General features: G+C 28.1%; 2 protein-coding genes across 2 annotated transcripts in view; both read left to right on the top strand.

The window, feature by feature from the left end:
• LOC130674848 (putative uncharacterized protein DDB_G0292438) overlaps positions 1-16901 on the top strand; it is a 47237-nt gene extending 30336 nt beyond the window's left edge. Inside the window, exons 2-4 of the mRNA XM_057480279.1 lie at positions 3604-3896; positions 7453-7713; positions 10718-16901. Coding sequence (XP_057336262.1) covers positions 3604-3896; positions 7453-7713; positions 10718-11374 — 1211 coding nt within the window. The 3' untranslated portion in view covers positions 11375-16901. The remainder of the gene's footprint in view (positions 1-3603; positions 3897-7452; positions 7714-10717) is intronic.
• A 4486-nt stretch (positions 16902-21387) lies between these two features.
• On the top strand, positions 21388-25518 carry LOC130674365 (uncharacterized). The gene is made up of 2 exons (XM_057479673.1): positions 21388-21991; positions 23184-25518. Exons 1-2 carry the CDS (start codon positions 21623-21625, stop codon positions 23505-23507), a joined length of 693 nt encoding a protein of 230 aa, XP_057335656.1. The 5' UTR covers positions 21388-21622; the 3' UTR covers positions 23508-25518.
• Positions 25519-25907: the final 389 nt, after the last annotated feature.

The following is a 25907-nucleotide window of genomic DNA, read 5'->3' as shown; positions in this document are numbered from 1 at the left end:
ACATCAGTGTTCACAAACGTTAAAAATAAAAAGTGAAATATCATGAATAGTACAACTATTATTATTATTTTTTAACTTCCCGCTAAGAAAATCGATGATTTTCGAAAAATTCGGGAAGTCATTGTTTTCGGTCCGATTTTTGAAAATCGAGTTTTCATCAGATGTCGACGTTTTGAGGTCCTAGGAAGCTATTCTGACTATTTTCAGAATGATGTCTCAGTGGATGTGTGTGTGTGTGTGTGTGTGTGTGTGTGTGTGTGTGTGTGTGTGTGTGTGTGTGTGTGTGTGTGTGTGTGTGTGTGTGTGTGTGTGTGTGTGTGTGTGTGTGTGTGTGTGTGTGTGTGTGTGTGTGTGTGTGTGTGTAAACTCTTTGTAACTTTTTAACTAATGAACCAATTCGGATGGTTAAGGTGGCAATCGAAAGAGCTTGTTGGCCACCAACTTTCCTGAAAATTTCAGATCATTTGATCAAGTAGACTCGAAAATATTGGCGAGTTACGAAAGAAAAAAATTTTTTTTTTTTTAGTTTTTTATTGATTTCTCAGAAATGACTTGAACGATCAACTCCAAAATCTAATCAGCTTTAGAACTTAATAAAACGCGTCGATTACCACCTTAGCCATCTCAGTCGGTTAATTTGTTCGAGAGATATCGCGGGAGAAAGGAATTGTAAAAAACGGTTATTTCCGAAAAGAACGGCACACATAAGTATTTTCGAGCTCGAAGAGCTCGAAAATTTATTCACAACAATGTTTTCGAGCTCACGGAGCTCGGAAATAGCGGGAAGTTTTAGGGGTGGCCCACAGGGTCAACCGATAGATAGATTTTTCTTAATATTATACATTATAATGAATGATTAGTACTATGGGTGTTATCGATACGACGAAGCTTATATTACGTATATAAAAAAAACTCCCTAACGGGGCGCCGTATTTGTTTTAGCTAAAGAAATCAAAGTGCCTAAAAGCTTGGAAAAGTAGTTTATTGTCCGGCAACGGGACAAGGGGATACTAGGTAGTTCACAACGGCAAATCGATATTAATGGAGAGGACTTATTTTGAGATAATAATATTATTACGCCTTAAGGTGAGGTCGAGACTTACCCGTTCATCTTGAAGCGGCTTATTCACCAGTACAGGGAACTGTTGTTAAAGTCTCTTTATTTCTTGAGATGGAAGAAGTTTTTAGCTCACAGAGGCATAGACTCGTAGTCGTTGGAGTTAGACATCACATGAGAATGTGGCAAATTCTTTGAACTTACCTCTGGCTAACGTCCACCCCCGGTCATCACTTGGTAATATTTTTCGATCAAGGGTGTCGTTTTGGGGAGTAGATTAGGATGTACGTAATGCGTGTATACTCAAAAGGGGCAAGCATTTGAAAGTAACTGGTCACCAAGTAAGCTCTGTTACATTAATCAACCATACATATAAGACATTTTTTCAACCATACACTTAGAAACTAGTTAAACCCTGAGCTCTTAGAACATTGCGTCAAGACAATAAATATTATAGCTAGATATTAGTTCTCTGTTGTATTCTACTATTAAGGATGCGAAGTAAGTTCTCGATTAATTAATAAGCTAAAATAAATAGAAAAAATATTTCCACAGAAATAAATGATTCGTTAATTTAAAATCATTATCTTAATGAACAAGTCTTTAAATTGAGAAATTACGTGTTACATCAAATGCATTATTTATTTAATTCAAGTAAATTTATCTAAGGAGAAACGATAATTTACTTGATTCAAAAAATATGTCATTGCCACTATAATAATAAAATATTTACTTAAATCGAGTAATTTTTATTTGTTGCTGCGAATTATTTTTCGCAGTGTAATAAAATATGATACAATATTGAAGTGACTCATACTTACTGAATAGTAAGATTTACCATACATGTAAACATAACTGTAATTATAATTATTATTCTTTAAGTCGGACGACCTACAATTTATTTTCTAACTAACTCCAAATACTATACCTAACACTTAAGAAGACACGCTATGTTGAGCCAATCATAATAACAATATGCAAAAAAAAAGGACTGAGAAAAAAAAATCCTCGTTTATGTATCAAGATATACTTTCTTCAATATCTTTTCTGCTTTAATTAGTTATAATTACATTGAAAAGAAAGGGTAGAGTGGGGTAAAATGAGATACCATTTATAAACAACAACAAAGTTTTTTTTAAAGTTCATTTTATTCTGACGTCAGCTTTATTGCTGATTCATAATAAAATAACCTAAATAATTTTTTTCAGTCAATTTTAAAATGGCCTTACTATTTCCGGTAACCAACTCATCCTACATTTTTTCCCAAGCCTACAGATAAACATTTACAATGAAGTAATTTTGAGTTGTTAGAAAGTGATGTCTCATTTCACCCTACCGTCCTCCTACATTTTTTAAAAATTGTGTCATAGTGTAATGAGGGGGTGTAACACCCCTTCATTCGCGCACTACTATTTTACTTCTTTTATTTTTATAGTAAGCACGGAAAAATTTTTTTTGGTCGACTTACCCTCACTTCCTTTAGAGACTCAATATGAAAATCTACAAAAAAAAAAATTTTCTTAACCACGGTGTCTCACTTTTCCCCACACTTCTTTGTACCGATCATGAGCAGTGTACATAAATTTAAAAAAAATTTGAAAAAATTAGCAAATCGACCATGATTATTGTTATTCATCGATATCCACAATTATTGATAAACTATTCAAATAATTCCGTTAAAAAACTGGAAAGTTCTTCCACCGACTCGTTATACCCCCCCCCCCCTACCCTCTATCACTCCTACTGATTTTCCTCTAAAATAATTCTCAAAACTAACAGTAAGTTTCACTTTACGGTAAAAAATAATACAAAATATTAAATATGATTGAAAGCATAAGAGAGTTTACTTTTCAAAGCCTTCGCCGACCTTGTTGTGACCTGCCCTGTGCTTGATCATTATAATTTATAACCAATAAATTATCTAAATAAGATATTAATTATTGTTATTAGTCTTACTCGCACCCACATTAAATTTAAATAAATTGACACGAAACCCGTACGGGAAATTTATTATTTCCGCAAAGAGTATACTTGTCCATTAAAAGGAAGCGATAAGTTATTAATAAAAAATAAAATTAGAGTATATAAGTATATAATGTTATAAGTAAATTTATATAATAAGAATGAAAAAATAATAAAATGAAATAAAATACTGAAGAAATAAGAAACGATGAAAGGAAGAAGTCACGTTTGTGAGAAATTTAATTGTACAATAAATCGTGATTCTTCGATTTGCAACCTATTTCCTACTGCGTTGGCGGGCCAGCACATTGAACACTATACTATACGATAAAATGTGGTGGTAAGTGTTGCTGCTTAATGCGTGGGTGCACTCAGAACTTTGCACGATATGTAACCTGTCCATTTGTTGTTGTACTTGGGTGTGAAAGTCGGAAGAGTCTATTTAAATACTCATGAAAAATCATCATCATCAATAAATATAATCAGTTGCTTTCTCTGTTTGTACATAAGTTATTCAAATAATTATAATAATAAATACAGTAATTAGTGTAAATAATTAATGGATTTAATTTATTAATTTATAGATTCGCTTGCACAAACGGCCACACTAACGAGTCTTGCATTTTTTCTGAGCTCAAGTTTTACAACAGCAGTCACTGCGGCACCATCTTACAACTTCGGGATTGTTTCCGATCCTAGTATTAATATTATGGAGACGTGGGAGCAACCTTGCGGTACACCACTGGCTGCATCTTTAAAACGACCACCACAAAGACATAGTGTTCATCGGGCATTAAAGAAAGTACGAATACAGCTGCGTGTTGCTCAAAATCATTTTCGGAAAGATCTCAAAGTCGTACATGAAATTTATTCAAAGGTAATTAAAATATTGTCTTTTTACTTCTTTAAATACTTCAGTTTCCTTCAATGGATCGTAACTTTATGATAAAGTGGTAAAAAATAGGCAATAATAAGGGTTGGGGGGTGGGTCCTATAAGCATAATATGTCGAGAAGTACACGGAAAGAATTTTCGTATGAATATTGCCATGTTATTTATTCTAAAAATTACACTACATCGAGTAATCTTGGGCCATTACGACTTTTTACTTTCGAATTACGAAATTTTACTCTTTCAGTGACTAAAAATCAATCAGATTAATTTTTACTCACAATTACGAGTAAAAATTACACCTAGCGGCTGTCTAAATAAATTCTCTCTAATTTAATTTTTACTCGTAGGTTATGATAAAAAGTTGATGATCCAATTTATAAAATTTATATTGAATTACAATAAAAATTACAATTAATAGGCTGAAGTCTTCATAAAAAATCCTAAAATCATCTAATTGCTTTAGAATACGACTTAAAATAAATATTTTGAAAAATAATAAAAAATAAAAATTACTCTTATTGTGTTAAAAAAGAAAAGATACAAATTTTTTTTGAATTTTGAAATAAATATTAAGTTTTTTTTTTTTTTATTTATTTATTTAGCGTCGCTCAAACTGGAAGGTCCTTGGCGACGGATAAATATTAAGTTATAGAGAGATGAAGAGATCGTCTTTTTTTCCAAGCCTACGTTTGTGTGCGTAACATGTAAGTTGTCGCGAGCAAAATAAAAGACATTTAATTGAAGCCGATATTAACCGAAGATTAACGGAGACTACTGAAATATTACCCTGCAGTTTATAGTAAAAATTACTTCCATAGATAAGAAAATTTATTTGAGTTATTAGCAGTTTTTCATCAAAAAGTTAATGGGTTTAAAAGAATGGTATATTGGGGAGTAAAAATTAATCGCATGGAGTAAAAATGAATAGATTAAGATGAGATATTCACAATAATCGATTAAATATAAGACTTTTAAAAAATAACTCAGTAGTAGAGTAAAACATAGTCTAGCAACGTTATTATTTAAACAAAAAATATTAAATTTAAAACAAAAAATACTAATTTTTTGCAACGGCCCAGGATTACTCGAAATGACAGAGTAATTTTTATCAAAAAATTCTTTCCGTGTATGAGTTATTATCGCTAGTTCTGGCTTTTTCTTCTCCAAATGAGTATTCGATATCAATATGACCCAGTTATTAGTGAAAAATCCGAATGTGAGGCAAAATGGGATCTGCTAGAAAATTTGAGTTTAAATGTTTGCAGTCAATTTCACTTAATTTTAGGTGATAAATGAATATTTAATGACAGCTGTAAAAAAATATGATATTTGAGTTTCAGTTACACGTATATTTTTTCATATCTTAGTTACGGGTTGTAAAAAAGTAAGGGCAAGATGATCCTGAGCAAATTTTTTTTTCTTAAGTGTTTGTTATTTGAGTTATGACTTGAATTGTCATAGATCAAGTACCATAAATTCAAGCGAACAACTGTTTTTTTTTCTTTATTAATGGCCCACTTTATTTCAGACTTAGCTTTTTCCAATTTTTGATGAAAGAATTCGGACCTTTTTTTTTTAATAAAAATTTAAAAAGTAACCCCTAAGTCTTTGCTAATGAAATTTGTCTTACCTTTATCTAGAAACAGTAACTAAGAATTTTGAAGTGATAACCGATACTATTTTGACCCCAAACCATTTTCTATCAATTTTTTTAAATTTTTCCGCTGGGAATAGGATTAGTCGAGCTATTTACAGGAAATTAAGACATTCTCTCTAAAACTAAATAAGTGAAAATTTCACTAATTGAAATAGTGATCTTAAAATTCACTACAAAATTAGAGATTTTGAATTAGATTCACTAATTCATTAGTGATTCCCCGGATTCTACAATGATTACTAGTGGCGCCTCGCTTAAGGACTTTTGATTCTATCATTGAATTATCAAATTCAGGGCAAAATTAATTACGATAATTTTTAAATACAACTAAACAGTATTAATTCAAGTAAGTTAATTAAATAAAACCTAATTTAGTTGCTAAATAATACATCTTGTTATTCTTTAATAGCTTTATATTTTTACTCCAACTTTTTTTACCGAACCTTAATCAAAACCATAATTGACAATAGATTCAGGTTATGAATTATAATTATGATATAAATATTTACCATATGAAAGTAATTTTAATTGTTAATTTAGTCGATCAAGTTGCTAAAAAAATTTTATAATCAATTACAAATAATAATCATAATAATAATAATATTTTGATACAATATTATTAGCAACGATACAATATTTTTCCAAATAAATCCTCGTCAACAAGTGAATTAGTACATTTTTGACTAATTCAATCAGTGAAATTTTCACTAATTCTATATGTTGTTTTTGTTACTAATTCAAAAAGTGAATAGTCACTAATTCATAGTCGTATACTTTGGACAATTTAGATTAGTGAATATTCACAAGTAATTATTGGTTTTTCACTAATTTAGTTTTAGAGAGTTCAGCTTATTTTCTCGAACGATTCACGGTTCACCCCTCAGACTAAAATTTTTCGTTATAAAATCTACTGTCAGGACCAAAACTATTTGAAAGTCCATTTATGACGTAAAACCCTCATATCTTTTCTTTAAATGAAAAAGTTTTTTTTTTTTCAAGTATTTTTTTAAATTTTATTTTCTTCTTGTTTTTTTAATAAAAATCTGAAAATCCATGATCATCAACTCGAAGCTCTTTTGAATAGGTACGAAATATGTTCAAGACTTTATTCAAAGAAAAATTTTGAAAACTCTCAAAGTATTTGTCATTTTTTCACGCTACCGTCAAAATCTCACTTCAATAACACACACTTTATTCAACAGAAGTGTATAATTTAAGAGTTAATATAGCTAAATTATTTGGATTTTTCAGTGAGAAATAAATTTAGATAATTATAATCTACTCCTATTTCTCAAATATTTTGAACATGATCCAATAATTTTTATGGGAATTTTTTTTATTTACAAAAAAATTTGAGAATATGCTTTTGAATGAGATAGTAAAATGAGTTTGTTATAATAATATATATTCATATAATGACAGTCGAGATTGTTATGTCTATCATTCATATTTTAAAAACATTATTATCGTAAGCAGTTATAGTGGAATAATAATACAGTATTTTTCTGCTTTGCTTCATAATTTTCCACGCATATCCATTACCGTTTATTATTTTTTTGTCAAGATTAGTGCCACACCTGATGGTTTCAGAAAACTAAATTTTTCTGCCGCCTTTCAATATGAAAAAAAAATAAAAAAAAAAAAAAAAAAAATAATATCAACAATGATAGTAATAAACCATAGCTTTGGTAAAGTAAATGAAATAATATGATAGTTGGACATAGAAGACGCTTCGTACTCGTAGGTTGGTTAGTAGGTAGTATTCTACTACTTCCCACAATATTCCTGTCAGCTGAAACAATTGAATCTCTTTGGATTTCCGTTTTTATTTGTTTTTTAATTTTTTGTTTTATGAAAAAATAAAATCAGTTTTTTTTTTACAGGTATATAAAGTATTGAAGGGACAATACCACATGGGCTGGTTGCCAAAGAACCAGCTTGAATGGTATTACAATGAACTTTGGTGCAAAGAAAAGAGCAAAAAAGCAGAACGCGGATTGCCACAACTTCACGACGCGCTTCAACGATTTGCCATAACATTTCATTTGTTGAAGAGTTTTCGTCTCAAGTCAAATATCAATGTCGAGTACACGATGAATAAGAGGAATGAAATTATTAGTCAAATGCAAAATGAAGTTCATCGAGTAAGTTATTTTTTCATATATTTCTTAGGGACGCATAACAATAGACTTTCAAATTTGAGACAATTCAGAACATTGGCTTGATCATTTTTGGAACTTCATAGAAATCATAGAGAAAAAAATTCTCAATTTATAGACTAGTAAAAAAAAGTTTATAATTGGTTTTAAAGTCTTTGTTTTTTTAATGTTCTTGAAGCCAGCAACAATTCCAAATCAAATTATTTCTGCTTAAAAAATACATAAAAACACGCCTCAAAAAGTAATCAGTCGAAATTTTTTTTTTACAAAAATGATAACTTAAAAGTTCGGAATTGATTAAAATTAGGAAGTTCCCGGTTATGAACATTTTGGATCATTTTTAGAATGAACTTTTTTTTTACACGGAAAAAAGGCCCGAATATTTTAGTTTATAAAATAATTTAAACTTATAAGAAATATTGAGCAAAAACAGAACTTGAAAAGAATTTCGTCCGTCGACTGAAAAATTATTTCAAATAAATATTGAGATTTGAATCACCAATTTTCACATAAACACTAGGGTGTGCCATTTTGAGGTGACTTTTTTCTTCAAAAAAAAAAGCAGGCTGAAAACTCGATGGAAGGTGAGGAAAGAAGCCTGTTAAAAGCGAAGCTCTTGATATTAATATTTAGAGGTGCCTATTTCTAATTTTCCATTTCTCATTTAAATGACATGGGAAAAAAATTAAAAATTTTTTTTCATTTTTCTAGCTTGGCATTAGTACCTCATATAAATAAGTCCATAGCACGTTCTTGTAGAGAATTTAACGATCTACAAAAAAAGTCTCTTATCATTTTTTTAAAAAATCCATCCATTCAAAAGTTATTGGAGCTGGAACTCAAATCTATAATAATTTTCCAGATTTTTTTACTTTTCCAGCAAAACTATCAGACTTATCAAAAAATGTCATAAGATCTTTTTTATAGACAATTATATTCCCTACGAATTATTTTTCATGAAGTTTTTCGAAATTCCGCATTGTTTTGTAGTTATTTTCATTTCAATCTTAAGTTCTTAGAATAGGTTAGAAGACAATTATTTTTACGAGCTTGGCATTAAAATGAAAATAACTACAAAACAATGTGGAATTTCAAAAAACTTCATGAAAAATAATTCGTAGGGAATATAATTGTCTATAAAAAAGATCTTATGACATTTTATGATAAGTCTGACAGTTTTGCTGGAAAAGTAAAAAGATCTGGAAAATTATTATAGATTTGAGTTCCAGTTCCAATAACTTTCGAATGGATGGATTTATCAAAAAATGATAAGAGACCTTTTTTGTAGAGCGTTAAATTCTCTACAAGAATGTGCTATGGACTTATTTATATGAGGTACGAATGTCAAGCTAGAAAAATGAAAAAAAATTTTTAATTTTTTTCCTATGTTATTTAAATGAGAAATGGAAAATTAGAAATAGGCACCTCTAAATATCAATATCAAGAGCTTCGCTTTTAACAGGCTTCTTTTCTCACCTTCCCTCAAGTTTTCAGCCTGTTTTTTTGTTGAAAAAAAAAGTCGCCTCAAAATGGCACACCTTAATAAACACAGAAGACTAATTGTCAATCACAGTATGGTGATTTTTAGTGTAATAATAATTGTTCAAATAATAATAAGAACAAATGTTTGAATCAAGAATATCTATTATGTAAAACTTTTTATTTTTTTTAATGTCATACATGAAATATTGAAATTATTAAGTAAACACGGTCGTAATTATTTGCTAGACTATACGTTAATATTCTTAAGAATCGATTTGAACCTTAAAAGTCCTTTTTAAAAATTTTTATGTAAGAAAATAGTTACTTGTTTTGAGTATTTACGGACACAAGAAAAAAAAATTACTTGAATTCAATTTTTTTTCCCTCAATACATAAAAGAAGTGTTTGTATTAAAAAAAAAAAAGAAAAAAACTTTCAATTCTGTGTTAAAATTAACAGATATTAAACCTTAATATTCGAGCCATGGCTGATAGTTTTAAAAAATTCATTTTAAAAATTTAAAAAATAATAAAATAAAATAAACAGTTTTTAATTTTTTTAAATTCATTTCACCCTCGTAAAATTTTGGCTGTATTGTAATAAAATAACAGATAATAAAAACGAAAAAAATTTTTTTCTGGTCGAAATTTCAAAACGATCGTACTGTTTTGAATGACTAACTATCTTTTTTAAAAGGCTGCCCGGGTCAAAAATAAAACTTGATTTAGACTTGGTTTACCAAGTCGAAATTTGGAGCCGTTTTTCACAAGATAAACTCGACTTTTTTACGGAGGTATGAAATATATTAAGTTTTCGCCTTGGTTTAGACTTAACTGGCTTACTTAGTCACGATTTAAGACGAGAAAGTTGAAATCAAGTCGAAATTTACTTGGTTTAAACTTATTCGACTTAAATCTTAAGACGAAAAAGTCAAGATCAAGTCGAAATTCACTTGGTTTAGACTTATTCGACTTAAAATGTAAGGCGAAAAAGTCTAAATCAAGTCGAAACTGACTTGATGTAGACTTATTCGACTTAAATTATAAGTCGAAAAAGTCAGAACTAAGGTGAAATAATTTTTATATATTAAGGCGAAAGTAAGGCGAATAAATGACTTTTTTTCGACTTGGTTTAACAAGTCAAAAGTAATGTGAATGACTATCGTGCTCAAAGTAAAGACGAATAAGTTGAAACTAAGATGAAAAAAGTTCAAAAAGTTGAAAAAAATTAAATTTATGTCGAAAAAGTCGAGATCTTATCAAAAAATCGTCAGCAAATCGATAACTTCAAAAGAAAATAAGGCGAAGCGAGCCTGAATCAAGTTTTATTTTTGACCCGGGTGTCAATAATCATGGATCAAAAAAAATTTCTTTTTTAAAATTATTTATATAATGTAGAATTACAAAAATTTTTTACTTTCATTGGTATTTTGCTGTTTTACTCAAAACGATCTTCTTTCATTACAATATTACCAGATTACTAAGTTTTGAAAATCTGTTATTTCCAGATGCTGTGTGAAGTAGAAACAGCAATTTTAAATTTAGGATTACAATTACCAGAAATTCATAAAACAGAAATAGTTACATCAGAATCTGATTGGGCCACAGAAGGTGATCTCACTCTTATGCTAATACAAGACTGGGGTGTTCTACGACTTTATCAAGCATTTCTCAATGATTGGACACGGGCGCTTCGTAATGCGACAGCTATTGGTCCTGGTACTTGTGATCCGGATGCCGTGAAACCGCTTCTTTATCGAGCAAAACAAAAAAATCCGAAAAAAACGAAACGATTAAAGCCTAAAAGATTAGCTCAAGTTAAGAAGAAAAAAAATGAAAATATTAATAATGATAATATTGATAGTAATAATAACAGTACTTATATTAACAATTATGATAATAGTTATAATAATAATAATAATAATGATAATAATCATAATAATAATAATAATCATGATAATCATAATCATAATCATAATAATAATAATAATCATAATCATAATCATAATAATAATAGTAATAGTAATAGATCTAATCATAACGAAGGTGTTGTAGTTAGAAATAATGAAATTATCGTAGGTGGTAATGGCGAAGTTATTCATTCACGTAGACGAGGCGTCAGACGACGAATGGCTAAAAATAGAAGAAAAAAAAATAGACAATAACGTTTTATAAATAGGATCGCAAATTACTCATAAATTATTTATTTCATTGTCATCAATTTTTTTTTTTTTTGATTTATTTAATAATGTCTTTTTTCCTTTTTTTTTAACTACACTATCAAAAAGATTCATATGAAAATCCATGTATAATATTGGGCTAAAACATTATGGGCATCGATGGAATATAAATTTCTACCGTAGTGGGCAAAAGTATGAGAATCTATAGGAATCCGTAGGAAAAATTTTATGCGTCGATCTGAATCTGGTTGGAAATCTATTAGACTCTGTCGGAATAAATGAAAAAAAAATATGTGTTGATAACTTTGAATTACCCATGGAATTCTAATAGGATTTATGAAAATTCAGTAAGAAACATTATAGGAATGCATGAAATTTTTCGACACTTTCCGGCATCAGCACGTAGAAATGTGACAAGTAGATGGCACATGTGCATAAATATTTATAGCTGGGCGCCAAAAAAAAAAAAACGTGTGGAACAAATTTCCCATAAATTTTTACTTAAATGGGGCAACATTTATGTAATCGTTTATGCCGACGTATAAGTCAACATAAATTGCGGTATATTAGGGAGCTTCGTTTCCCGCGAAAGTTTGTTTTTCGTTGCTCATCAAGCAAAATATCATTCTTTATGCTGAATCAGAAATTCTTGCCAAGTTTGAACTCTTAATTTCAATCCTAAGTACTTTCCATTTGATTTCAAAGATTTCCCACTTAAAATACGCGTAAATTAAATTACTTTTTTTTAAGTTTCTAATACCCAGTTGCATTTTATGATATCAAAGCACCGTTTGTCGCAATTTGTAGGCAACTTAGTGTTTTTCAAGAGTGCTTATAGTAACTTAGCTGATATTCAAGCTGTTTTACTTGTGTCCGTTGCGGAAGTAATTTTTCATATAAAATTGACGTTTATCGGCTTGCAGAACGTAAACCAATGGAAGTACACTAAAAATGTTTACGGGAATTTTATAGGAAATTTTATTCCCTTCAAAAAAAGTCTTATGAGTAAAGTTGCTACAGTCCATAGTTTCTGAGTTGTGATAATTTTAATAATTTGAAAAATAAAATATCAAAAAAAAAGAAATTACAATTGGTCAAATGGAAAGGACTTAGGATTGAAATTAAGAGCTCAAACTCGGCAAGAATTTTTGTTTTAGTATAAAGAATAATATTTTGTTTAATGAGCAACGAAAAACAAACTTTCGCCGGAAACGAAGCACCCTACTATATGTGTAAATATGTATGCGCAAAACAATATATGTCACATTGAGTAGATTTTTTGCATTTATGTATATATGTATATTTTCATGGGGAGAGGGGAGGATGATTATATTATCTAAAGAGCCTATATAAGAATTCTTATGGATTTGCGAAAAGAGTTCTAAATCGGTTTTGATGCCCGGGTCAAAAAATCAGATCTGTTTTAAAATAAATGATAAAATTAAATATTGTTTCTTTAATTCAAGTTTATAAATCGTATTTATTTTATATAGGAATTTAATCTGTTTTTATCCGTACTAGTCATTATCCAGGCCAATATCAGACTTAATTTCGTATGATATTTAGTCTGTTTTAAATCGGGCTTAGACAAAAAACAGACTTTTTTATTATAATCATTGGTCTGCGTTCAATAGATTTCAATAGTGTTCAGATTAAATTTTTCGGTCCGGGTAGATCAAAAACAGATTAAAATTTTCATAGAAGTTCAATAACAGACCAAGTAGTCCAAATACAGTCCAGTTAGACTAAAATCAGATCAAATTTTTTGACCCGGGTGGTGCTTTCGGGCGGGTTCCCATAGGAATTTTAATAGAAATCTACATTTAAATTCAATTAGATTCTTATGAGAATAGATAGATTTTTATTGGAATTCATGATGGCTGAATTGGATGAAAATCGAAAGGAAAACATTCGTAGGAATTCCTGAAGACTTTTATTGTCTTATGGAGAATATTTCTATGGCTTCCTATAGATTCTTATAAATTTTCACGAATTTATATGATCCGATAAATTCTCAATTTTGAGATGAATTCCCAAAATTGCTAATGGTTTCCATGGATTCTTATGGATTTCTATGAATTTCGTATTCAATTCCTTATATACTATATGGATTTCGTATTTAATTCCAAGGAATTTTCATGAATTTCTATGGATTCGTATGTTCCTATAGATTCCCATAGATTCTTATGAATTTTATATTCATTACTTCTATATTCCTCTGGATTCTTATAAATTTCTTTGAATTTGTATGCTCTTATGGATTTTGATATGAGTTTGCATAAATTCCTACAGGTTCTTGTGGATTCCCATGGATTTCAATAGATCCTCAAGCACAAAAAGAAAAGAATACATCGGCCTAAAAATATTTCTTGCAATTCAGAAAATAGTCGAAATTATGTTAGTTCATGAAAAAAAAATGTCCGGTTAAAAAAAATTTTATTGGACGAAGAAATTTTTTTCTTGAACAAACAAAATTTTGACTTTACTTTTGAATTGTAAAAAAATATTATTGGACTACGACATGTTCTTTTCTGTGTGGGTTCCGGAAAAGTTTTTATATACAAAATGATAATTTACTTCAAGTCAAGAAGTGATGTCATTTCTGACATATCAACAATATTTGTATTTGAACGGAGTAATATTTACTAGTAACTGCAATTTATTATTTACTTATTTCCGAGTGAATTTTAATGAATTTTTTTCAAAATTTCTACGGATTCTTCTTTAAACTTTTGTGATCGCGTAATCAATTTTTTTAAAATCAAGAATTTATTGTTTAAAAAAAAAAAACAGTATTATAAAATCTACTTGATAATTATTTAAGCAGTATTAAATACGAAAATGTGCACATTCCTTTATTTTGTAGATATAGAAGTTGTAAATTGTTTTGCAAATAAAGATGCAATAAATAAAATTATCATTATTTTTAGTTATTAGTGTCTGCATAGGTCTTGACGCCGTTTTTATTCTATTGAACAAGTTTTCATATTATTGAATAAATAAATAAGAAAATATAACGTAGAAATTATTTATTAATAGCTCCTCGACGGATAATTCACGTGGGCTAAAAGTTGTTAACTGTGATATTTTTAGCATACGTAATTACAGAATTTCTACGTTTTCGATTACACGGAATGAAATTTATGGTAACAATTATAATATATAATGGTAATGGTTCCCATAATGCATGGTAACCGGTTTTTTTGAAATGTTGATTGTAGGAACGGCACCCATATATATTGTAGTAATCGTTGCCATAATATTATGGTAACCGTTCCCGTATGAAAAAACAATATATGGTTAAAATATATAAAATCATATATGTTTGCAACAAAAAAATATATGATATATTATATTGTATATTATAAAAAGTCATATAGAGATTTTCGCCGATTTAATATAAAATTATATACACGGAAAGAAAATTATGGCAGCGGTTCCCATAATTTTGTGAAATTTTTTCCTATACCATCATAGGAATTACGACCATAATTATAGGAACTATTCCTATAATTATGGGAATGATACCCATAACACTATAGGGATGGTTCCTATAATTATAGGAATGGTTCCTATAATTTATAGGAATGGTTCCTATAATTATAGGAATGGTTCCTATAATTTATAGGAATACTTTCTATAATATTATGGGAATGATTCCCATAATGAAATTGGAATGGTTCGTATACCATTATGGGAATCATTCCCATAATATTATGGGAATAGTTCCCATACTATTATAGGAACCATTCCTATAATATTATGGGAATGGTTCCCATATTATCATGAAAAAATTAATTTAAAGAAGTGTGGTAATCATTTCTACAATACACAGAAATATTATTAAACATAAAAACAAAAATTCAAACATTGAAAAAAAAAATCGTGTTTGGCAAAAAAACATTAAAAATTTTAACAAGAATTTTTTGTCAGCACAAAACATTCAAGAAAATTCAAATTTTGGGAAATTTCTACACTATTGTGCAAAAAAAAAATTTTATGATATTATAGGGATGGTTCCCACAACATCATGGGAATAGTTCCCATAATATTATAGGAATAGTTCCTATAGCAATATGGGAACCATTCCCGTACTATTATGGGAATGATTCCCATAATGGTATGGGAACTATTCTCATACTATTATGGGGATGGTTCTCATAATATATGGGAACCATCCCTATAGTAGTATAGGTACTATTCCCATACTATTATGGGAACCATTCCCATAATGCATAGCAAAACTTCCCATAATGTTCTTTCCATGTACAGTAGTAAATAGATGTATTCCATATATGTAACTTATATGTTTTTTATATTAAGCTATGTATACATTTACATTCACCTTATAATATATTGTATTGATATATTTTCTTTTATATTTAAAAAATATAAAATTTTTATATGAAATGAAATACATGGTAGCAAATAATTTATATCATATATGGCACCATATATTTTCTTTATTATATTTAAGCATATATTTTATTCGGTGTTTGTATATGTATATGGGTATGCATGTTCGCATCAAATTAACTAATTTTGAAAATTTTAACTGCAATTTATAGAGTATATTAAAATTTAGATCTAATTTAATTGGAGTTGGTCACATGAATAAGAAAGTTTTCTTTTCCATACACAATATAAATATATGTTTTTATATATGTTCAGAATATATTTTTCGTAAATGATAGATATATATATTTTTATGTATGATAAAAATATAGTTTCCATATATGAAAGAAATATACATTTTCATATATGATAAAAATATATTTTTTGTACATGATTGACATATATATTTTATACATGCTAAACATATACGGACTCGTATATGATGAGTATTATATTTTTTAATATAAAAAAATATATATCAGAAAATATAGTTAAATTCACCACATATATTTTCTGATATTTATCATATATTTTTACATATATTTTGACCATATATGTTATTTTCATACGGGTTACTATTATATATATGGTAATGGTTACTATCATATTATGGTAATCATTACCATAATTTTTTCACATGCGATATGGGAACTGTTACCATAATGATGGGAATTGTTCCCATTCTTATGGGAACTTTTTCCAGAAAGTATGGGCCTATATCCCATAATTCCAAGTAATCATTACCATAACGGTATGGGATGATATTTCATAAACGTACTAGGAACGATTACCATAAATTTCTCTCCGTGTACAATTCCTCTAATAATTATAAAAATAATAATAATGATTTTTTAAAATTATTTTAGTATTGCATAGATTTTTGTACTATGTAAGTAAAAATTTTTTATTGCTTGATAATAAAACAAAAATTACTTACTTTTTAATCTCATATTGGAGTATTTAAAAAGGAAAATATAATTATGTAGTTGATAAGTATATTCAACTACTATTAGATAAGTTTAATTTTATAAAAAAAAATCCATATATATATGAGTGTGCTCAATTGTAAATTAAATATCACTATTTATTATGTATTTTAATAATCTCAACAATATTACGTGTGTATTCCATTGGGCATATTATTATTATCATTATTTTAATTGTACATCATTTACTATTATTAATTACTTTTAAATTTTGAAGCGCTATTTATTTTATTCCGTTACCATTTCATGTATTTTATTTATTTATACTTTTTCAAATATGTGTAATCATTTACAATAAAAACGTTTTTTTGTATTAAATTTATTTTGTATCTTATTTATATTTTCAAGCCATTACTATACTACCCTATCAGAAAAATCCATTTAGGAATCCAGATGAAAATCCCATGGAATAGATTTTCATAGCATTTTTTGATGGATTGATAAATCTAACCGTTCAAAAGATACTTTTATATTTCAGTTTTTTGTTCCAAATAATTAATTTGTAAGATCTGTAATTTTTGAATTTTTGAATCTTTGAACTGTGAAATTAAAAAATTATTGAATACCCGGGTCAAAAATAAAACTTGATTCAGGCTCGCTTTACCTTATTTTCTTTTGAAGTTATCGATTTGCTAACGATTTTTCGATAACATCTCGACTTTTTCGACTTAAATTTTTTTAAACTTTTTGAACTTTTTTCATCTTAGTTTCAACTTATTCATATTTTTTGATCTTAGTTTCAACTTATTCGTCTTTACTTCGAGCACGATAGTTATTCACCTTACTTTTGCCTTAATTTATAAAAATTATTTCACCGTAGTTTTGACTTTTTCGCCTTATAATTTAAGTCGAATGTCTAAACCAAGTTAATTTCGACTTGATTTCAACTTTTTCATCTTATATCGTGACTAAGTAAGCCAGTTAAGTCTAAACCAAGGCGAAAACTCAATGTATTTCATATCTCCGTAAAAAAAAAGTCGAGTTAGTCTTATAAAAAACAGCTCCAAATTTCGACTTGGTAAACCAAGTCTAAATCAAATTTTATTTTTGACCCGGGTAACATCTTGCAAAAAAAAAAAAAAATGATCTACAAGAAAGGTCCTGTGATATTTTGTGATAAGACTGATAGTTTTTCTGGAAAAGTAAGAAATACGAGAAGCTTATCATAAATTAGAATTTAAGCTTTAATACTATTGTATAGGTAGACTTACCAAAATATTATGAGACCTTATTTGTAAACCATTTAATTTCCTACAACAACATACTTTAGTCATTTCAATTTATTGATTTATTTACGATTTATATCTTTAAAGTTAAAAAAAATTTTCCCTTGTTATTTACATAGAAAATCTTATTTAAGCGAGTGCACATTTTACAATTGAGTTGAAGGGTCGAATTTGGTACCCAATTTTTTCATGTGTTACATACCATGACATTTTCCTATTAGACCGAAATTATGTAAATATATTATATATACATATATGAGATTAGAGTTAACAAATAACGAAATTAAATTGCACGTACCAGGCACCCATAAAATATCGAGTATTAGTTCCAACACACGTTTATTTACTTTGTCAATACCACACGAGTTTGGAGTCAGAGACCTGCGCGATATATGTCACGTAGATAGATGATAAACTCCTACGGAAATGCCGTTAATGACGACCGTTATCATTCATACAATAATAATAACAACAAATAATAACAATATTAAGTGACAGCTCATACTCCCAATTATGCATCGTTTTGTAATACCAACTACTAATTTAAACATCTATAATAAAACCTTCTCTTTTATGAACAATCAATAAAAAAATAAACCAAATGTAAATATTCTTATTCATAATAATAGCATAGAGATTATTTTTTAAAAAGCAATATAACTGATCCGATGGACTTAAATAAAAAAAAAGTATTTACTTTGAGTTAAATATTATTTTTATTCGATAAATTAAAATAAATATTATTTATATATTTGCAATGTCTATTGACTTGAAAATCCCGTAAACGACACGTTCGTATACCAGGAGTACACGGTGAAATGCAGGTTTACTCACTTCTATATGTATAGTTTACTCTGTAGTCAGTAGGTGGTTACCACCCTCTGTGCAATCGATATATCTACTCACGTTTATCGTTTAAACGCGTATTTAAGGAATGCAAATATATGATTCTGCTGATGCTAATGCTGGTGATGCTTACAGACTCAGCATCATCGAGCTTAAATAAATTTTTACTACGTACGAGTTTGTTAATTCTTTGACTATGACGTAGAGAGCAAATCATATCGTATATTGAGAAAAGGAAACAAGTGTATAACGTTTATGAACAGAGCTGGAAATTTTGTGTGGTTTACGAGGAAAAATTTTTTCTAATTTTAGTTATTCGTTCATACGGATATTTTATTATTACGATTACCTTATTCGGGCACGTATTGAGATTACTATCAGAAGAAATAATTTTATACTTGTATGCTCAAAAATCAGGACACAATTAACAGTTTAAAATTTTTAATTAATGATTATTGACCACGACATTGAATCGGAATTCGTAATTTTCAAGGAACACAGAAAAGAAAATAATTTCGTGGCGCAAGAAAAATTTTTGTTTTCAATTCATAATGCAAAAAATTTTTGGGACAAGTAAAAGTAGGTTTTTACTCAAGAGAAAAGAAAAAAAAAAATTTGTAAAAACAATGTTCTCTTAAGTAGGCCAATAAAAATTATGACATTTTTAATTTCTTATCTAAGTTGGTGAACGATTTTCTTGACAGAAGAAAATTGAATCTTATTTACACTACTCCAAAAAAAAAGATCAGACAAATTTTTCCGATTAAGAAAAAGATTTTGAATGACGTCTTCATACTTTTGCACTAAAAATATATTAGATTGTAAATTTCTAATAGCATCATTTCTTCTAATAAGAAAATTAAATATTTCTAAAATGCATTTTTTCTCTCAGTGTATATTAATTTAAAAATTTTACATGCTCACCATTTTTAAACTGGCACTTTAATGTCAATCATTTCCGGCCTGGGTTTAACCTAGTGAGACTTAATTCACTATTTATTACATATTATGACAACATTATACTATGATGAAAAATACACTAATTAAATTTCTATGAAGTTCACTAAGAACGTGATTTTTATACACAGAAAAAAAGGATTTTTGGCGCAAAAAGATTTTACTAGTTTCTACGAAATTTGTACTTGCCCTAAGAAATTTTACGCATTGAAAATTGTAAACGAAAATTTTTGAGGCTCGAGAAAATTTCTTGAGCTAGAAAATTTATTCTAGTTTTAAGAAAAATTATTTTTTTCATTTCATAATGCAAATTTTTTCTCGGCTCAAGAAATTCTTTCTTTCTGTATATTTGTATATGTTTGCATTTAATAGTTTTCAATTTGGGCAAAATGATCATTACTCAGAATCACGAAATATCACCAAATAAGTGCCGACATATACTTGAATTTATAATCTCATTAGTAAAGCAAAGTAGTCCGACTAATACTTAAAATTAAGAAATTTTCAACGTAAAAAAAAATAAATAAACATTTCCTTTCACTAAAATGAACTGACTTACATTCATCAGAAAAATTTTTTCCCGCCTTAATAATTTCAAATAAAAATTTCCAATCAATTAATTATTTGTATTAATTTAAAATTGAAATAACTGAGGGTTTTAAAGTAAATCATCAAAATTAAAAACCGTATGAGTGTAAAAAAAAAAAATGTAAAATTTACCAGTTGCATTGACATTCCTCATGTTAATATATATTAAAACCCAATAATTTGTCATTTGTAATCTATTGCTGATAGTAAATAAAAAATCACCTATTTTATACATAAAAATCCCACCTTCGAAATTGAATGCAGCAAATTGATAAAAATAAAATACTTGAAATTCGATTGATTTGGCTCATCGATCTAAAGATAGGAAATCACGGTATGGTATTCCCATTTGAATCATAAAATAAACATCCCCTCTATCGCAAAAATTAAATCATTTATTCTTCAAACACCGCGAAAAAAATTTTTTTTTTTAAATTCACAAGTAGGCGTCATTAAATTACTAATGCTCTTTAAATATATTCGTAATTTTCTAAATTAAACAACAAAAAAATAACGAATTGTTTAATTTCATCAACTTATTACATAAATTTGAGTAATATACTCAAAGATTAATAGATAATCCCAGGTATTTGTGGGATGATGTCTAGTATATTGTTATCACCTGGACATTCTCAAGACAATACTCATGATAACGTCATCGTTAATTTTATAAATGTAAGTGTGTTGATAGATTTTAGGTAATGACTGACTTCATTCAAGTGGACGTCAAGTGTTACTTCATGATAAGGCTGATAAAAGGTGACGTAGAAAAACGAATGACAGTAGTCACGTTCAAGCAGGAACTTGTATCATTCGCCATTTTATTTACTAAATATTATGATAAATAAAATAATCCAATGCAATAAGATTAAACTAGATAAATCTTATATTTACTTAATATTATAATAAATAGATACTTGAGTATGACGTGGCACATTTTATTAATGTTAAGAATACATCCACCTCCCTCCGCTGTTGAGGTGGCATTCATGACGAGACGTCGAAGAACGTCTACGTACGTACGTAAGATATTGTTTACACTATCGCATATATAAATGAGGAAGCACAAGGGTGCGACAATCTCAGTATAAGATCGCCATCAACTCGTAGTGCTTGTTTATTAATTTATTTATTCACTTTTTTTTTGTACATATAATTTACGAAGTTCACCGACAGTGTACCTGATAATTTTCTATAATAAAATTAATTATATAAAATAAAACTAGAAAAAAAAAATGTCTAAAGAATACAATAAAATTTTCATCTTATCTCTGATGATCTTGGGCATTTCCGGTCTTCCGGTACATCACAAACGTCACAAACGTCATTCTTATTCACAAAGACCGTTTTGGCATCTACCGTGCGGTGATCCGACACCGGATAGTGAGATAAATAATTTAAATGAAGAAGAAGGTGAATTGAGTCTAGAAAGGATAATAAATCAACATAAGAATGCACTTGCGGATTATTTACATCATGATTATGAATTTTTATATGAGCGTGTTAGACTTGGTCCTGCGGAGCATCAGTATTTACCGAACTGGCTGCCAGGAAAAAAGGATGTTCATATAGTTAAAAAATTATCTGGGAAATCATCTCAAACGGTAATTAAATTTTTTATTATGAAAATCTACCCTTATAAATGTTAAGGATTTTAAGAAAAGTTATTTGGATACTTTGTAAAAAAAGTATAAATTCACTTCTTATCGATAATCTCTATTGACAAAAACAAACAATTATTTGATTAACTATCAAAGCCCTAAAGCTAGTGTTTAGAATACTTTTTCCAAATTTTTTATTTAGTTTACCATAAATATTTAGCTTCTTTAAGTCTATCTGCCGTGATAATTTTTTTTTTTTTTTTTTATAATAAACTAAACGGAGCTCAAAAAAAAAAATAAACGCAGAACTAAAATACTAAAAATATGAAAAACAAAATTTGGTTATCACTGACAATTATGAGAATTTTTAGTAACTTATTGTTATCATAATTTAATCATGTCATAATTGTCTCATAATCGGTCCCGCTTTTTGGAAATATCACACCTGACTAATTATTAATTTATTATCTAATTTTGACAGTTGAGCATTCAATTTTGAAAATCAATTTTATGCATGAAAAAAAAAATTTTTTCTAATTGAGTTTTTTTTTTCTTTAAATAAAAAAAAATTTTACTGATTTTCGTATTATTTTTTTTTTCACAATTAATAAATCATAATGATCATCTAATTTGTATGGTATAACTGTAAAGTAAATAATCTCCCCTTATGGTAATAACTCAAATTGGATTAACTTCCTCTCTCCTGATCATAGTAATGAATATTTATATAATAATAATAATAAAGTGGTAATATTATACAGTGAATAAGTAAATTAACTAGAATAATAACAATGTTATTAATCGTATATTAAAAAGTGTCAGATAACATGTAAATTAAAATATAATAATAAACGTTTAAATCGTTAACTCAAATTGACAATTGATTAATGTTAAATAACAAAATTTAATGAGACAGTAATTATTATAACGTACCAGGCAAGCAGGAACTGGGTGGTCGTAGTTTCATCGCTCGTGCTCTTGCCAGTACGATACGAGTAGAGCTACGATTTACTTTGAACGTACACACGACCAGACGGTTAAGTTGAATAACTCATACTCGCCGGGTCGTATGACTGTGCAATCAGCTGCCTGTCAAGACTTATTGTCGACCGATAACACAACATACTTTTTTTTTTTTTTTAATATTTTCATTCAGTAAATATTTATCAGTGTAATTTGTTTGTTTATGTTTCAGATTATCAATCACCTGCCAAAATTACACGAAGATCTACAAAAATTTTCAATTGCAATAAATCAAATGTTGGAAGATGAACCGACATTTAAAGTTAGAGATGCATTAACAAAAACAAAATTTTACCTACGATTGATGTTATGTGAAGTTGAAAGCGGTATTGTCATTTTTGAAGATTTATCGATACCCGAAAGAATAAATAGCGATATTATAGCTGTTGAAGAGAGACATCCGACTGATGACACAGTAAGATTAGTACGAGATTGGGGAGTTTTATTAAAATATAAAAATTACTTACATGCATGGAAACATGTTTTTAATGATTAGAATACTTAGGAAATATTCATGATTTATTTTTATGACTAGTTTTTTTTTAAATGCAAAATGTGTGCGAAAGGTTAGTAATGTTTTTTTGACTTCTTTTTGCGGGTAAAAAAATTTCAAGCCAAAATAACAATAAAATTTTTTTTTGGCCGAAAAATAACCGATAAAAGACGCAGATAGTGTACATAGGCTGTAAACTAATTAGCCAGAAAAATTTCTGACTCGATTTATTGGACAATTTTCGGCGTATTCTTGGCCAAATATTTTTATCTGGGTTGCTAACTTAAAAAATGTAAATTTAAAGTGTTTGAAGAGTCTGCTCCAAGTTTCAAACCGATCAACAATTTTCTAGAGGCCGCTCAAGAATTTTTAAGCTTTCGAAAATCAACGAAAACCTTTTCTTTTTTTTTATATCTTCGGTTTCTTACTAGTTCAATCTTTTCGATGCAGATCGCATGGAAAAATACTAAAATTTTAAGTCAAAATATTAATTCTTAAGAGTCACTCAATATTTTTGAAAAGGAATTCTGACGGAGTATGATTTTAATTCAAAGAAATTAATACTTACTATTAGATAAGGCGGCTATGCATTTTTAAAATCAAATTCTTAGAAATTTCAAATTTTTCAGTTGAATAATATAAAAATTTTCGGACTATACATGTTGATACTTATTTACTTGTATAGATAACGCCAAAGAAAATTGTTCTGAGGTGATTCCATAGATAATCGATGTAATAAAATAAATTTAAAAAATATTAATGACCTTTGAATATTAATATTTTGATTTAAAATTTGAGTATATTATTCTATAACTTGCATAGAAAAGATTGAACCGGTAAAAAACCAAAGATTTTGAAAAATAAAAATTGGTGTTTGTTAATGTTTATAATTTTTTAAATTCTTTAACAATCTCTAAAAAATTTTTGATGAATTAAAACTTGGAGAGGTCTTTAGTTTCTACAAATCACATTTATTAAAAAAAGAAGAAAATCAAAAATTATTGCTACCCTAGTATGCATGTAATGACAATAATTTAAAAAATGACAATATATTACAATTAATATTAAAACAAAGAAAGCAATCAGATATCGAATAGATAATTTAGATTTTAAGATAATGACTTCGAATCGAAGATTAAGGAACTGTCTCATTAATTTTAATGGATGAAAAATTATTCTACCCAGTAAAAATTATTTAAATCATAAGCTTTTTAATTACTTACATCTCTTAAGATCTACACGGATCGAAGCTCAGAACAAAAGCAAATTATAAATCTGTTAGAATTAAAGCCAATGATTTTAAAAAACATTTTTAGTTTTATAAAAAAAAAACCTAAAATTAAGAGCAACGAATTTTTCAAAATTTGAATTATATTTTTGCTGGATAGATTTAATTTGAAAATGAAAAAAAAATTTTTCGAACGTGCGTTCGGTAATTTGCATGAAAGTGAATATTTAAAAACATTTATATTGATGTGGGTGTGAAAAAAGTGCAATGTTAATTATTTGCGTTAATTTATTTATTTATATAGCAAACAGAAGTAAAAATATATGAAGTCATTGACTATTAAAGATAGCTAATTCCACTGTAGTATTATAAATATAGAAAGAAAAAAGAGAGAGAGAGAGAACACTGTTTGGCTAATCTTTTTACTTGAATATGCTCGTGGTATTTGCTCAGCGGAATTTCTTTATCTAACAAATTAATACCTTGGGTGATAATGAAAAAAAATTTATTGTATTATTTATTGTAGGTTTGACAAGTGAATCTTTATAAATTGTCATTTAGTTAGATTAATTTTAATATTTATTGACAAGCATTAAGTACCAAATAGTGTGAATTTTGTTAAGTGCGTTGAAAAAAAAACTTAATTAATTTATATTATAATAATGTAAATATGATTTAAAGACAATTCCAATTCATGTAATATTTATACAGTATTATTTATAAATAACTTATTTATTAATTGTATTGATTTGCTGTGGAAAATAATTATTTATTGCTTTTTATAATGAAAGATAAGAAAAAAAATATTATTAAATAAAAAAAGTTTTTAATACACCATGAGTTGGTTAACATGAAATTTAATCCTAGTCATCTTAGTATTGTATGAAGATACCTACATTTCTGAACTCTTCGTGATAGCAAAACTTTCTGGTCAGAAAGTTGATGTCAATTAGTTGCGATTAAGTTGACGACGATTTCAGGCTTTGTAACTATTGACTATAAGTTGTTACCAGCTTTTTTGGAAAGTAAGCGATATTTCTGATAACCAAAGTTGGCAGCAAACTAGTGACAATCTACTGCCGCAATCTTTTGCCAAGTTGGCCGCAAAAATTGGCATTTCTATAAGTTGATGGCAACTTTCAGAGAAAGTTGCTGGCAAAAATTGGCATCCCATC

The sequence above is a fragment of the Microplitis mediator genome, chromosome 9, assembly GCF_029852145.1.
Source record: "Microplitis mediator isolate UGA2020A chromosome 9, iyMicMedi2.1, whole genome shotgun sequence".
In the NCBI taxonomy this organism is placed as follows: Eukaryota; Metazoa; Arthropoda; class Insecta; order Hymenoptera; family Braconidae; genus Microplitis; species Microplitis mediator.
Note: the sequence above shows the minus strand (reverse complement) of the source record. Positions and strands in the feature narration are given on the sequence as shown.